The sequence below is a fragment of the Cottoperca gobio genome, chromosome 14 (assembly GCF_900634415.1).
Source record: "Cottoperca gobio chromosome 14, fCotGob3.1, whole genome shotgun sequence".
In the NCBI taxonomy this organism is placed as follows: domain Eukaryota; kingdom Metazoa; phylum Chordata; class Actinopteri; order Perciformes; family Bovichtidae; genus Cottoperca; species Cottoperca gobio.
The window spans coordinates 18544121-18560657 of record NC_041368.1 but is presented as its reverse complement, the minus strand read 5'-3'; the positions used below and the strand labels follow the sequence as shown (position 1 = coordinate 18560657).

At 37.2% G+C, this 16537-nt stretch overlaps 2 protein-coding genes across 3 annotated transcripts in view; one reads left to right on the top strand and one right to left on the bottom strand.

The window, feature by feature from the left end:
• The first annotated feature begins 10218 nt into the window (after positions 1-10218).
• Positions 10219-14142, top strand: LOC115019096 (15-hydroxyprostaglandin dehydrogenase [NAD(+)]-like). The gene is made up of 7 exons (XM_029448450.1): positions 10219-10351; positions 10778-10901; positions 11814-11920; positions 12258-12354; positions 13142-13218; positions 13545-13702; positions 13922-14142. The coding sequence occupies exons 1-7, from the start codon at positions 10259-10261 to the stop codon at positions 14037-14039; spliced, it is 774 nt and encodes a 257-aa protein (XP_029304310.1). The 5' UTR covers positions 10219-10258; the 3' UTR covers positions 14040-14142.
• An 882-nt stretch (positions 14143-15024) lies between these two features.
• LOC115018847 (15-hydroxyprostaglandin dehydrogenase [NAD(+)]-like) overlaps positions 15025-16537 on the bottom strand; it is a 9223-nt gene continuing 7710 nt past the window's right edge. For both annotated transcript variants that reach the window (XM_029448077.1, XM_029448078.1), the window contains exons 6-8: positions 16291-16367; positions 16023-16177; positions 15025-15449 (exon numbers count right to left, since the gene is read on the bottom strand). In XM_029448077.1, coding sequence (XP_029303937.1) covers positions 15329-15449; positions 16023-16177; positions 16291-16367 — 353 coding nt within the window. In that variant the 3' untranslated portion in view covers positions 15025-15328. The remainder of the gene's footprint in view (positions 15450-16022; positions 16178-16290; positions 16368-16537) is intronic.

Sequence of the window (16537 nt, the reverse complement as noted above, 5' to 3'; positions counted from 1 at the left end):
GCACGTACGGTGTACAGGGGGAGTAGCCACGTAAAGCCGGGAGCGCGCTTTTGGGTCAGGTCGAGATGCTGCCTTCAAGTGCTTCCTCGTTGTAGAACCTCTTTCTTCCCAATTTTGGACACCCTCTAAATGTGTTGTCGATTAAAGCTGTAGTAGGCCTATTTATGAAAGACAAAAACATGGATTTCTCATAAACCACTACATTTCATTAAGCAAACACTTTATTTGTTGAGTTTACTATTATTAAGCCCAATTTTAACGAATGGATGAAAGAATGCATTATATTTACAAAATCTCTTCAATGCATGACGTACAGAAACGCCCATGGATTTATTTTTTTGTTATTATAACTGTTTATGCTGCTTGATTAGGGCTCTCAATTAAAAAAACAAGACTTTCCTGTTTGAAGGTCTTCGTGTGTGTGCGGTTTTTTTCTTCAGAAGTCAAAGTGTTTAAAAGAGAAATCAACCAACTCAGTTTTTGAGAAGTAAATGAGAAAATGCTCTTTTTCTAATGCACCATTTTGTCATATATTCTGCAGCAATAAATCTGATGAAAAAAACTATAGCTGCCCTCACTAATTGTAATTGATTAAATTAACATGTAGAATGTTAACTACCATTTATCATTCCTGTAAACATATGTGAATAACATATGGACCAAAACAAATTAAATTAAATTGCCTGTGAACCTTAATACCACATCAAAGCAACTTTGGTTGCAGAAAACCAGAACATTTATCAGTTGTATATCACCTTCGTCACATCTTGTGTGATGTGTGAGTTGATGAGATTACAGCTTTCTTCGTCATTGAGGAGCTGATTAATTTCTATAGCCAGTCAGATACACAAAGGTTAGCCTATCACTGTAATGCATGACGTGAAGACTATTCACAATCAGTCATAGCTATCAAACCTTAAAATCTAGTTTTCTAACACATATGTGTTACATGTAATGTTACACCAGTCCCAGAGGTTAAAGAAGTATTCAGATCCTTTACTTAAGTAAAAGTTGTAAAACCACAATGTAAATAAATAAATACTCAATTCAAAATCTTAGTGTTTACAGCTAAATATACTTTAAGTATCACAAGTTACTCAGAATGGTTTCTTTCAGAAAAGTGTATTGTTCTATACATTTTATAATTGGGCTATCATTATTAAACACATTATGGTCAAATAAAATGAGTGGAGTTGAAATATTAAGTAGCATAATGTGGAAATACAAATACTACAAGTAAAGTACAAGCACCTTAAAGTTGTACATATGTAAAGCACTTGAGTTTGTGTACTTTTTGTTGTCACACAAAAACATTTAGATAAGTGTATACTATTTATGCATTTGTGAAGGATAATGTATGTAAATGTTGGTAGAAACCAAATAAAACGATGTACACACAACACTTAATCAAATAATAGTAAATAAAATAACACGGGCAGTTGATTTCATTATTTCCCTTCACTGCATTTACTTACACTATTTACATAATGTATTTCTGCGATATAAAAAATTCGACGGACATGAATGCAGCGCGGAGACCAGATGACGTCGGTCTCGCCCTCTGAAAGTATCCACAAATCACCGTTACCTCATTAAATATCCGACCAAAACACAAGGTTTTTACTATAACTACCAGTTTATAAAACGTTGTGATGACTATATGACATTTGGCTGTCCCTCACTCAAGTATTTCATGTTACTAGGTTTTCTAAAATATGTAAAAGAAGGTAAAAACAAGCACCTAAAGTCCTCTTCACTGTTCCTACACTGCACACACGTGTCCACACCGGAGTTGCACGTGTGCGCTCACGCTCTGAGTCCAGTCTTCCTGAGTATTTTAGCATTTTTCTGAAGCTTTATTCATTTTATCATAACAGACTATGAGTTTAAGTGTGTGTGTGTTTGAGTTGAGTCCACGAACGGTTGTGTGTGTGTGTGTTGTGTTCAGTGACATCCAACACGTGGCGGCTCAACTTTAAAGGGCCTTTTAGTCTGTGTGGTTGATTATATAATAAGAGTGCCTCTGTGGTGGAATGTAAAAAAATATATTTAGGCTACTGAAGTATCCCACTATTACTCATTCGAGGTATCCTACTTTATAGTCCTATTTATTTTATGCAACTTTATAGTATACTTCTAGATCTCAGATTTTTTACTACACTACATTTGTCTGAAAGCTTCAGCTACCTTTCATATGACAATTGTGCATTGTCTGCCTGTCCAGTGAAAACCAAGTATATCCAGATGTGGTGATTTTGAATTGGAATGTTTGTGATAAACTTGTGTTGAGAAAATACTCCTACTTAAGCATAATAAACTATTTAAAAACCCTGTTGGATCAGCTGGAAAATGCATGAAAAGTTGACTTATTTTAGAGATATGTAGCTCTCACAAGACAGCAGTGTTACAAACATATATTATAGAATGCATTGCCAACAGTATATGAAGGAGTTACTATTAGCACAACCATAAACATCTACAGCAATAAAATGCAACATAGTTCTACATTAATGCAGTCGTAATATTAATCCAAAAAAACATCATATATAATAGTAAAACACTGACAGGGTACATTTTACTGTACAATGAGTACTTTTACTTTGCACAGTGTATTTTCATAGTTTGGTATTAGTACTTTTTACTAAAGAATCTAAGAAGGAAGAAGTAGTCTACTCACATATTTTGCTTAGGTAAAAGTAGCAGTATTACAGTGTAAAACTACTCAGTTACAAGTAAAAGTCCTGCATTCAAATCCTTACTTGAGCAAAAGTGCATAAGCACTGGCCTCCACACCTACTTAAAGCTGACAAATAGTGCAGGAGCTGCTCAGACTTCAGTTGCTGCACATGGCCTGCATGATTCCTTGTATGTTTATGACTAAAGCCTAAAATATGTGTGTAGCTTCTCACTGCATAGTGTAAATAGTTGCATTATGATGAAGAGTGTAGCATTGGTTGCTACTCCTCTGTGTTTGAATGACGGCAGTGGTAATGGGTGTACAGGAGAAAAGAGAAACTGTAGAACAGTGATACTCAACGTGCGGCCCGCAGGCCAAATTTGGTGACCCTACAACCATTCTCCAATTTCACAATGAAAATAAATTGATTCGTAATTGGAATCGTTTTTTGTATTTTTAATGTAAATAAGGTGCCAGACTGCATAACAAAGCACAGTAGACTAACAGAGTATGTTTATCAAAAACCCTAACCCTAACCCTTCCCTGAGAGTAGGCGTAGATGTGACTTTGAGTCAATCTAGCAGCATTGTCCTGTGTCAAGGCCATGGACTTAGAAATAAAAAAATAAAAAATCATGTAAAATTCAATGAACCACAATATAAAACCACTTGAAATTGAGATTCTGCAAAACGCAGCAGGACCAACACCCCCAAAATCCCACAGATAAGAACCAAAATCCCCCAACTGAACGGGGTGTGGTGAATGACAAGACTGGACCAGCCGCCCTCCTCCACCTGTTACTCACATGTAATCACATGAGCGGCAGGCATTCAGTCCTCCAGGTGAGAAAAGCAAACATTCAAACGTCAGATTCCTGCCAGATCAGTGCCAGATAAAAGCTGCTAGATTTCTTTAAAATGTTCATTGAGTTTTCTAATTCTTCTTGAACTAATAAAGAAATACAAAACAAGTGCATCTTAGCAGCAGTATATTCAGATTTATATTATATATGAAACCCGTTTTAAATTTGGTTAAAACGGGTTAACCAAAAGCTGCATTTGGTACAAAAGCTCAGGTTACAACAGTAGATCTTTTATATCCACATGTTCCGGTTAAGATTTTAGTATTGTCTGCTTCACCTCTGACCATACTAGAGCTGCAACGCCAGTTTGCAGTCGTCAAACTGATTAGTCAATCAGAAAAAAAAGAAGATTATATCAAAAATAGTAATTTATTCATGCAAAAGTGGGAGAAAATCATGTTCTTTAACCATCTCAAATATGAAGATTTGCTGCTTTTCTCTATTTTATATCATATTAAACTAATATATTTGTGGTTTGACATTTAAAGATATCACTTTGGACTGGGAAACTGGGATGGACATGTCCCATTATTATCTGACAGTTTATAGACCAAATGAGTATTTGACAAAAAAATAATCGGCATAGGATTCGATAATGAAAATAATCATTAGCAGCCCTAGACCAAACAGTGATGTCACGGCGTCCTGGAGTCCACGTCCACGTCACTGCAGCAAGGTGAGAAGTTAGACGGCTAGAGGTCGGCAAAAACAAGTATTTCAGGTGGTGTTAAATTACCCTTTAAAGAAAACAAACAATGGATGCTGGAAACAATGAAGAGGGGACTGCCTTAAAGTTGGATGGTGATAAGTGTAAAGTATGTAAGTTCTACTACCTTAGACCAATTGAAAATTCATTTCTTTCTTTTTATTATGATTCTATTATTTCCAATCTTAGAAGTCCTGGGATCAACAGTGAAATTATGAAATAGTGTTTTGTCATGAATATGGTGTTTTGTGGTCCTCATATGAAAAACAAGCCATGACACATGACAATACCTTCTAACCCCTCTGTTCTGCATCCTTCTCTCTCTTTTTCTCTCTCTTTTGTCCCCGCCTTGCTGAGGCTACTGTTTGTCTCTGTTCATAAAAACATCAACACAACATTCGGCTTATGAGACGTGGACACACACACACACACGCACACAAACATACACACTGTGGAGAAAATGTCTGTGTTACCTTTACGGAATTAAAAAAAAATGAACTATGTGGTAATTAATGAGCTCTAGAAGTGCTGTTTGTTTTTGTTTTCTCTTTGGACGGAGCCAGGTTAGCTGTTTCCCCCTAAAACTATTGTGTATAGACAACTGTAAGGTGCCCTTTTAGAAAACACATTACTTGCGGCAGATGGCATTTTCTGTTTGAGGAACAATATGTGGAACTCGTCACTCCCCAAACTAGAGAAGTGCACTCAGGTCTCTCCCCTCCCAAACAAAAAGAGTTGTATCTCACTCAATTGTCCCTCCCGGAATCCCCTAAGGTCAAATAGCGGCGAAGATAACAACATCAGGTATTTGTTCATCTCGTATCGTGCCTTTCTTTAGTGGATCATAAAGTATGAAATTAATCTGAAGATGCTCAGTTAAAAAATGTTATCAAAGCTTTCTATGGATGTCAGTTTTTGAGCCACGACAAAGAAGAAGGATATGTCCTGCAACATATTAGATAAGGCTTGTTTTTAGCCTAGCCCATTGCCAGAAAGGCCTTTTGCACTTGTGGCCCCTACCGGCCGGTTAAGAGGACTGAGGAGTCAGCAGTCAATAATGGTTTTGAATTCTGTTTTTCAAAAATTGTGAATAACTGCAACCATGAGTCATAAATGTGCACAAAAACGGCCAAACACATGACCTCCCCGGGCGAAATAAAAATGCAGTAGGAAGCAGCGGCCATTTTGAATGCTCTCTTTTGTTGGTGCTTTAAAAGCGTGTGGGAGGCTCCGACATCTGAGGTTTGAGTGTTGGCTGCCTAACAAGCATTGCATTTATAAGCTATGTGACAGCTAATTAAGTTGTGAAAAGCATGATTTGAATTTGGTTGTTTATTGAATTAAAGTTGTGATTTCTTAATCTTCTGAAACGAAACATGGACGGTCGTAAACACATTTGACCTCTGTTACTATTTGTATTTAATCTGAAATGAATGCAGTGTGTTTTTGTGCGTCTGTGGCTGGAGCACTCCAATAGATGACAGACCTCATGTTTTCTATTGTGCATCTGTTACTTGACTTGCGTCTCATACAAGAGTTATTTTTGGAGTAACTGACTGAAACTCCATCTCTTTCTCGGACACACACACACACCAAAACTTCTGAATACCTCACCGGCAACCAACACCCATCTCTGTCTAGGTTGTAGCGGCCGTCACACACCCTCAGACCACATAATCTCTAAACACACACACACACCAAAGCCTTTGCATTCAAAGCCACAGTCTCCTGTAGGTATTGACCTGTAGACACCCACACACACACCCTCATGCACACACTCATCCTCCCCCCCTCGCCCGCACATCGAGGCCCCTCACTGTAAACAGGCTGATATTTCGTTCAATGGCAGCGTCCTATTCTTTGCGACCGATGACACTGGTGACATGTAAAGCTCTCGGGCATTGTCCAGCTCTCTGGAGTCCTTTAGCAGTGTAATCACCAGTGAAATGGCAATGGGCCACTGGGATGAAAACACAAGTCAGCAGCTGGTCAGCAAATCACAGTTGAAAGGCGTTAAATGGTGGATTTGCCCCGTAAGCAAGACGAGCTCGAGGGGCCTTTGTGGACTCGGTTTGTGAGTGCACAGAGATGGAAGGAGAGGCTTTTTTCATAACCATTTATATCAGTTAGATTCAAGGCCTCTGAACTTTAAATGGCGTCTTTTTACGCAGTACGTCTCATCAATAGAGTGGAGGAGCAGGATCTCACTTGACCAAACCGACCCCATACCCATACCCATACCCATTTAAGGTTTATCTGACATCTCAGATAAAGTGGTTTTTAATGTACAGTATATTTCAAATAAAGTGGTTGGACATGAGCTGACTGTTGAGGGACAGCTCAGATTTCCTAGTTTAATGCTGGCATTGGTTGGAAGCTGCTGACTAGAAACCATTTCTGTCATTGGGCTCTTAGTCAGCTTTGCTATTTTATGTTTTATTGAGTTTGTTTTAGTAAATGCGTCATACTGTTGTCATCTGTTTTTGTGATTTATGAATGGATATCTATGTATCCATCTATCTATCTGATAATAATAACAATAATAATAATAATAATAATAATAATAATAATAATAATAATAATAATAATAAAAGTAATTAATCTGACATGCTTATGTGTTTCCAAAGAGTTTAAGAAAAATCAGTAAAATAATAAATAAATACAATATTTTTAAAACAAGACACGATTTAGTTAAAAAATTAATTATGATAACCAATCGTGCGGGCCCCAAAAACTGCGTGATGACATTATCGCTGGGTACAACATGGAGGCAACGGCATCACACACATGAACCAGATGTCAAAGCATGTCTTTCCCAAAAGGAACGTTTTTAAAGTACAAAATTAAACACACTCCTGTTACAGTAAAACGGTACAGGATACGAAAAGGAACTCTCTTATTGTGCATACACGTGTTCAAACTTTCTGTATCTGAGAAACTATGATGTAATGAACAGGCAACACAGTATGTAACCATGCGGCAACTCTCCACTCCACCTAGTGGCACATTAGGACACAGAGCGCTGCACACATCTCCACAGCAGAGTACAATTAAAGTTCTAGTCATTTATTCTTCATTTATTCTTAACTAGAGGGATTTTTGGGTGAATGTATCAGTAGAATACCAACAAAGTGCTTTACGTACAGTAAGACTCTACACTGTTTGGAATTAATTATTGTTTTTGCTGGAACCTTTTTGATTGTTTTTGTCATTATTTATTTTGACAATTTTTGTTCCTATTTTCATTGAAAGCTTCTATTGTCCATCTTTTCAGTTATTTCATTTATTTTCTGATTTTTATTGATGGCTTGATTGATCTTTTTGTGTTTTATTGATAATGCATGATTTTAAATGATTATTGTTGTTTTTTATTGTCGGGAAAAACAACCAGGTTGCCCATGCAAGATGTCCCAGTTAAAGATCCTTTAGTGAGACAAATCATCTCACATTTATGACGTGTGAAGGTCCTCAAAGCTATAATTAAGTTTGTGTGTTTTTAAGTTCCAGATCACAGCCATAACTTTCCACAAAAATGTATTTATGTATTTATTTTGGGCGTTCCTGTTAACGGCAACAAAGGCAGTTGTGGTTCAAACAAAAGCCATATTAATTTAAAGAACTAAAATAGTTCCTGCTATTCTGTCGCAACCTTTTTTGACGCATTACTTGTGGTTGTGATAGACTCTCACACAGTATTTCCATAAGTTAAATCTACTGTTGCAGCAGCATGCAGTCTTGCCAAGTATGCTTATCAAAAACGCTTTGAGCAACAGGCGTCACACAACACACACACACACACACACACACACACACACACACACACAGTGGAAAATCCCATACATTGGCTGCTACTGTACCTGGAGAGGGGAGCTAATGCACCTGTTAACCTTTTATAAGTAACTCATACACTGTACTCTGAATATATATGTTTTACTATGTATTGACAGACTGTGCTGCAAGAAGGATTGAGGGAACACATGTGAAATGAAAATTACTCCCTGTCAAATAACACTTTACATGTCAAATATCAGATTTATATTCATACAACTTTATTCATCCCAAGAAGGGCAATGTACTTGCTGCTTACCCAGTCCATACACACAACTGTAAAACTCACAATGTGTGGTGTCTGTGGAGCGAAAGGCCTCAGTGGCATCTTATCTGACACACACATTTTTACATATGGTGCAATTTTTCAGTTGTGTAAAAATAGAATAGAAGACACAACTAAAATGATCTGTGAAATAATTAATATAACTCATCTTAAGTATTTGATTCAGCTCTTTCATCTAATTTCAAGTCACTAAAACTCCCAACATTATCTGAGTAAAAGCGGCGTGAAACAACGGCAGCCGTCAGTTTCTACCAGTCAGAGTGGGCTCGGTGTGGGCTTGGCTATCAGGATGGGGTGTGCGAAACCTGAGTCCAGCTGATAGTGCTTCCTTGTGAAACTCAATCCCCAGAAAAATAAAACGTTTTGTATTTACCAATTAAATGCATAGTGCACACACTGCATGCATTTTTGTGTCCCTGGCAGAAATAAGAAAAACAAAAACACATTTCCTATTTTTGTGACACTCACTTAACACCAAAATGAACACAAAAAATTAAATCATAGACCAGTCATTATTTTTATTACATAAAAAGTGACATTTTATGTGTTGTTCTTGTATATCACTTGACTTTTTTGAAGTTTTGAATTTAATATTGACCTAATATTAATTTTTATATACAAATGACACATAAATGGCCATTTTAAGGAAATGTATCAGGTGTTTTAAGATATATTCATATTTCATGTCTTTTTTTTTTTTATAAAAAGAACACCTGTCCCTTGGGGTCCCTGTCATTTCCACCACATCATGCAAAATGTGAATTTGGTGATCACAGCCATAGTCAAATGGCAGGAGAGCACATGGCTGCAGCACAAAGACAGCTCCATGGCACTGATATAAGATCAAATCAAGGTAAATATTTGCAAATAGCTCATACATCCTTTAAATGTAGAAATAATAAGTGAAAATAATGTATATCAAATTAAATGTCAGTGGGGTAGCTGTTGTATAATTGTATAATATTGAAAGAAATTCAGCATAGCCAATATCAGGAAGTTTTAATACACAGGATGTAGAAATATAAACATATTGAAACATTTCTCTAAATATATTTCATTTTTTCTAAAAAGTTCCAGACCAAAATGGGCCGTAGTTGAAGAATCACCCTAATACTGATTACAAGATATCTCGATGAATATGAACTATCAAGTCACACAGCACTGTGCCTCCATCTAGTGGCCACAACCACATGTGCATAGGCTACTCTACTGTATGTAGGCCTCCTCTGAATAGAACGCGTTCGGGCTAAGGAAACGTGTGTCTTGGCACAGTCATTCCAAGCTCTGTTTACAAATATGGCCATTTTATGCTGTCTTATATATAAACAGGTACACAAAATATTAGAACTATAAATAAGGTGTTTTTTAGATATTACATTAGACACTCTTAAATTCGGCATTCATATAATACACTAGCATGTTCTAACCGAATAGATATTCAAGCTTTTGTAGCAGGTCGGCACTGCTCCATAGCGCTCACACGGAAAGTTTTGTTAAATTAAGATTTTTTTTTAAAACACTTGACAACGTGCACATATGCCGAATCGAAGAGCGTGTCTCGAAAAAGCAGAAGCGTTTAGGTTTAAACAATAACTTGACGACTATTGACGGAGTAATGTACTTGTTTGCTAATCCTTTACGCAAATTACGCATGTGTTCAACCGGTTGTTATAAGATTTCCCCCAAAAAGCAAACATCGACTCACTTTCCTTCTAAAGTTAAACCTGAATGCAGTTCTCACTTATGCTATGGCATAGGCCTACACTCATCATGTTTCGACACGATGGGTATGTTCTCCAAATGATGGGCGGTGCCAGTTTAAAAACACTCGCCTCTCGATCTATCATTTTTATGTTTCCTTCAGCTGAGAGCCTCCTGTCTTCGAACTGAGCAGCAGAAATGGCGCTAAATGGTAAAATCGCAGTTGTGACTGGAGCAGCGATGGGGATAGGAAAAGCAATAACGGAGATACTCATGCAAAACGGTGCCAAGGTACAGTTTGATTGTTGTTGCATGGATGCATAACATGTATAACAGGTTAGTTATGAATCAGTGGCAGAGATGTTCAATCTGTATCTGTGTTCAGTGATGAAAAAGAACTACAAAGGTACATTTACTCACCTTAGTTGCAGGTTACCATTCTTGAGTATTTCTATTTTATTATACTATGACTTGTTTATAGTCTTTAAATGTTTATTGTCTTCTATGTAAATATTTTCCCCTAAATTAAGGTTTTTCATAGTCTAGCACTGCAACATGCCTTATTCTTTATTGAGATACAGGGAGCAATTAAAATTATAACAGTACCACAAACTACAGCCCCCAAAATGATCATTAAGTTGAATCAAAGTACAACCATTTTAACAAAAATGTATATCTGTGTATACGTGTATATCTGTTGGTCCTTTCCCTGTACAGGTTGCTCTCCTGGATGTGAATAAAACTGCAGGAGATAGTTTAAAAGAAGCCCTCGACAAACAATATGGACAAGAGAAAACTATGTTCCTGTGCTGTAATGTGGAATCAGAGGAGCAGATCAAAGGTAGCATACAAACACCCACACACACACACACACACACGCCCACACACGCACACACACACACACACACACACACACACACACACACACACACACACACACACACACACACACACACACACACAAATAAACAAAGTATGGAAATGAGGGAGGTACTGAAGAGAGGAACCTCCCCCATTTCTGGAATGTAATTTCTTGGTATAAACAAGTCTTGAAACGCATGACGCTAATCATTCCCCATAGGGTATACAGTTATATATAGCCTCCAGTTATACAATTAATAAGAGTATGAGAAAATAATTTCCTTATACTTTAAGGGGTGATGTCAACAATAGGGAAAAGAAAAAACGCCCTGAGTTATAATCAAGTTAAGATCAGTGTTTGTTCACTCAGGTTCAGAGGTCTGTACTACGAAGCATGATTTGAGGTTAGGGGTTAGATCGCCATGGTAATTTATGCTGCACACCTAACCTCGGTCGTCAGGGTTAGTTAAGCTACATAACACAAAGGTATCCTGGGTATGTTGAATTCGCTTCGTAGGACAGGCCTCCGGAGTCTTTCTGTGCATGCAACTAACGATTATTTTTCATTGTCGATAAGCCTACCGATCTTTTTCTCTATTAATTGTTTGGTCTATAAAATGGCTTTTTCGGTCCAACAAACTGTCCAACAATTCAGTTTATTATCAGAAGAGGGTTTTTTGTCTTAAAAAGGACAAACTATTCATAGATTATCAAACTTGTTGATACATCTTCTGGTGATCATCATGTAGCTGACTAACTGCTGCAGCTCTAAAGTGAACGATGCCACCCTAAACAATGTACAAGTAGGCAAAAAGAAAAGAAAAGGGGAAGAGCTCAACCATGTTATGAAATGAAAAGTTAACTACTCACTGATTTTCTTTTTGCTCTCAAGCTGCCTTTCAGAAAACCGCAGAAACCTTCGGCAAAATAGACATCCTGTGCAACAACGCTGGCATGTTGAATGAGAGCACATGGGAGAAAACTATCTCCATAAACCTCGTAAGTAGTAGAGAGAGTAACAAACTACATCTGGTTGCGATTATGCCCAATACGTAATGACACCACAACACGAATAATTAGTTTATAGTTTCATGAATTATTGTTTGCACCACCGCCAACAGAAACATTTACTGTCTTTCTCTTAAGAAGGTCGAGTGTAAGAAAATGACATGGTACCCTAAATTGAAATCTTAAATTCATCAGCTTTTACATTCAGCTTCCTCTATTTTATTTCACAACATTTGGCACACAAAGGAAACTCAAAGTATTCATGGACATAAAAAAGGAGATTTCTGCTGTCAACACCAAAATCAACAGTAAGTATTCTGTGTTGTAGGTGGGTGTTATCAGGGGGACTTACCTGGCTCTGGAGCACATGAGCAAGTTGAGTGGAGGTCAGGGAGGGGTCATCATCAACACTGCATCCATGGCAGGTAAGGTCCACGATTTACTGCACGTGTTTGTTTTTCACAACAAAATAAAACAACATTCTTTGCATTCCTGAAGATAAAAAAATTGTTGCTTTGCTATAGGAAAAGCATTCATGATGACATTATCTGAAAGGGTGTACAGGCAGTTCTAGTTAGGATTTTAAAAGACTATTCCCTAGTTTGTAGAACAATAAAGCCAGAGTGCTTTCAGACAGATGACATTTACAACACTTTGTATCCAGACTGTGCCATGTCTGTGTCTATTATTAAAATATACTTCTTTACTTACATAACGTGTTTACGTGGTGCAAACAAAACATTTGGTTTGCAAAGATCGTAAAGCATTCATCATTTCAACCACAACATTTCCATTTTTATATCAATTACTCACCCCCCTGTTACCTTAAATATTAAAGAAAGCAGTTTACATACTCACACACAACTCTTAGTCTCATTTATCCAGTCATATGCGCACTGCTTTCCATACATATTCAATATAGCTAAAAGCTTACTATTTAATACACTTAGGACTCGTCCGGACCTGCACCGACAAGTAGCTCTGCCTGCACAAGCGTGTGTTAAATAGCGAGGTTTTAGCTAATATGCACATGTATGGGAAGCAGTGAGCATACGACTGGATAAATGAGACTAAGAGTTGTGTGTGAGCTTGTAAACTCATGTTTTGATATATTTTGGCCCAGGTCTCGAACTGTTGCATGAAAATAATGTAGAATACACTAATAGTCAGGATTGAACCCTAATATTGACGGATGTAACCCACATCTTCCAGGTCTCGGTCCTCTACCAAGCTGTCCTGTCTATACAGCCACTAAGCACGGAGTGGTCGGCTTCACTCGAGCCATGGCGGTAAGGATTGTTTTCCAGACGAAAGTCCAGGAAGTATCTGTGAACAAGAAGTCAATTCAAATGTTTTTCAAGCGCTCGTACAGACAACGTGTTGTACACACGTAGCCTTTGGAATCAAATTACACTTTTTATAGCTTTTAGTCCCTGACACCTTTTGCTATTCTTTATGAGAAGCCGAGTCATTATCCACTAAATGAAACTGTTTTGAATTAGTACAGGCTGAGTAAAATGTAATTGCTATTTAGGAGTGAGACAGCTTTTTCCTTTGAGTGATTGTGCCTCTGAACAGTTGAGGCTTAATTGTGTGTATGTGTGTCTTTTACTAGGCGGCCTCTACCGCATCAGGTTACGGTATACGGTTCAACTCTCTTTGCCCAAGTTTTGTCCAAACTGACCTCTTCACCACTACTAAATCCAATCTGGGGCAATTCTCCAACCTGGCTGATATGACCCAACTCATCATAGACAAGCTTGGGATGTTAAAGTGAGTCTTTGCTTGTCTCATTTTGTTAAAGTTGGTACCAAGTCTACATTTTGTTCTACGCTCCATTATATACATTACATAATACTCCAAATATTTTTGAACTGTTTGTCCTGCAGCTGGTTAACCTTTGGTGCTGCAACATAGATTTCCATTCAGTACAAAAATACTGACTCCTTTCATTAACTATTCATTAAAGTCCCTGTACCTTTTTTATTTCAGTATGTCTGAGGTAGCAGAGTCAGTCCTGGAGCTGGTGACAGACGAGACGAAGAATGGAGAAGCCTTACTGGTGATGCCTAAAAGAAAACAATACATGACTTTTCCTTCAATCATTTAGAAGCTCTCTGCAATTAAATGCACAACTTCCTCTTCCAGTACTGGGTTTGTGATCAAAACTGCAATGTTTCTCAGTTCTTGAATGAGCATAATAAAAACAAAATGCCTCAAGTGTCTTTGTGTACACTTTATTCGACAAGGAAATTCAGCTAAAATATCCTAATATAGTCGACACAATGTGCATGGGAAGTCTAAACTGTAGGCTATTGCATCTTCTTCTCCTTTCATTCGTTTTTCTTGTGTTTAATTATAATAATTGCTTTTGCTAACAATACATGTGCACACATGTGTCGCTTTACTTCATACTAATGAAAAGGTATGAAAGTATTGGCAACAAAATGTACCTAAAGTATCAAAAGTTAAAGTTCTGATTATGCAGAATGACCCCTGACAGTGTTATATTATTGGATCATTTGTATTTGATGTATTAATACGTCGTCTACCTCTGAAATAAAAGTATAATGTAGCATAAAATGGAAACACTTACATAAAATACAAGTACATCATAACTGCACTTATAGTACTTAAGTAAAAGTACTTACTCTCCTATAGATATAGATATATCTATATAGATATATAGATAAATATATATCTATCTATATATCTATATATAGATAGATATAGATATATAGAGAGAGAGAGAGAGAAAGAGAGAGAGAGCATGTTTATGAGTTATATAATGTTCGGTTTTTAAAGAGACGTGTGCTTCTATTCATGGGTTTTAGATTTGAAAACGATTTGTTTTTTATTTTCTGGATCTGTCTACAGAGAACAAACACACATAAACAGGATGCAATAGGAATGGATGGAGAGAGCACCACTGGCAGTAATGTGAAGCATTATCTATTTTCAAATCATGTTATGAAGTTTGGAGCCAAAGATGTTTCTGCAAAATATAAAAATTGAAACAATTGACAGAATCTGAGCGGGAACATTTTTGCATGTTGGAGTTGAGTAACTGCAAATGACTGAAAACAGAGAGATGGGAGGTTTTCATTTGTTTATTAATCATGTCAGATAGCTTTCTTTAATGTGGGCTTTCTAAACATAAACTATATAAAACATGTTATACAATTTAGATAATCAGATAAGTGATGATTCAACTGATTATTTTTCACATACAGTATAATCAATAATTTATCCGTTCTACAGGTTCCAGTCACCTGACTCACCCTGACTGGTACAAGTGTGGAGTATGTTGCGATTAAAACTATTATAACTTGATGATTTATTGTGAAACATTACAGGATTCAGTCAGAGCGCTTGGTGCTGTGGTGTTGTGGCTTGCATTCACTGGGTGAGTACAGAAAATGTCATGTATTTCTTTTTGTTGGAATACAGTATTAAGGCTTCTCCATTCTTTGTCTCATCTGTCACCAGCTCGAGGAGGCCATCGGCTACCTCAGACACACTGAAACAAAAAAGGTAGTTCAAAAAAAGTGGTTCAACAGAAGAACAAAAAGCATATCAACAATAGCATACATTGTTATGATTATGTACTTTAACATTTGTAACACAATTGATTTTTTTATATACTGTTTCCAAGTGAGTGTTTGTGACTGTGAATGGCAAATGAGTGAAAGAGGAACATGAATGTTAAAATGTCCTAAAATAAGCACTCTGTCAAAGAGAAAATAGAATTAGGGATCAGGTTTTAGGAGTCTGACTGTTGTTTTACAGTTAGAATGGTGAACTTATCCTTTAACCTACTACCAAACAAACTCATATAGCTTTAATAAAGAATCAAACATTTGTTATGTGGATGAATTGTTGATGATGATCTTCTTAAGTGCTAATCTTGGTGACAAATACATTGCGTTGCTTGTGGCTGCGTCTGTAAAGCGTAGTTTGCAGTAGGGCGTTCCCTTAGCATCAGCAGCATCTTAATACAGCTCTGACAAGGTGTAATGAGTGAACAGTAAACAATACAAAAGCTACTATACAGAGAAATAATTACTGAATGTAAAAAACATCTTCAGCTCACTTTAACACCCCTTTGTCTGCATGTTTTTTGGCTTCACCAGCCATGTGGGAAAATTGTCCCAATCTGTCCCACATGCAGGAAAAGAGGTCAGTTTGGACAAGAAATGGGCAAAGGGTGTTGAATCGTATACCGTAGCCTGAGGCGGTAGATGCAGCCTAGTAAAAGAAAGACACACACACACACACTGCTGAGAGGCACACTATATGTCCTACAAGCAATACAGGGAAAAGGAAATGTTGTTACTTTCTTCATCAATAAACTTCCTTACGGCCATGGCTCGAGTGAAGCCGACCACTCCGTGCTTAGTGGCTGTGTAGACAGGACAGCTTGGTAGAGGATTGAGACCTGGACGATGTGGGTTATATCAGTATACACACTTTTCTTGCAGTAATTTCCCTTTAAATATAACAATGTTTATACATTTTTTTGTAAAGATAAGAACGAGATATAGTTTAATCCTATGCACATCACATCAGAGATGAAAGCTCTCATCAGTCACAGTGTTTCCAGATTTA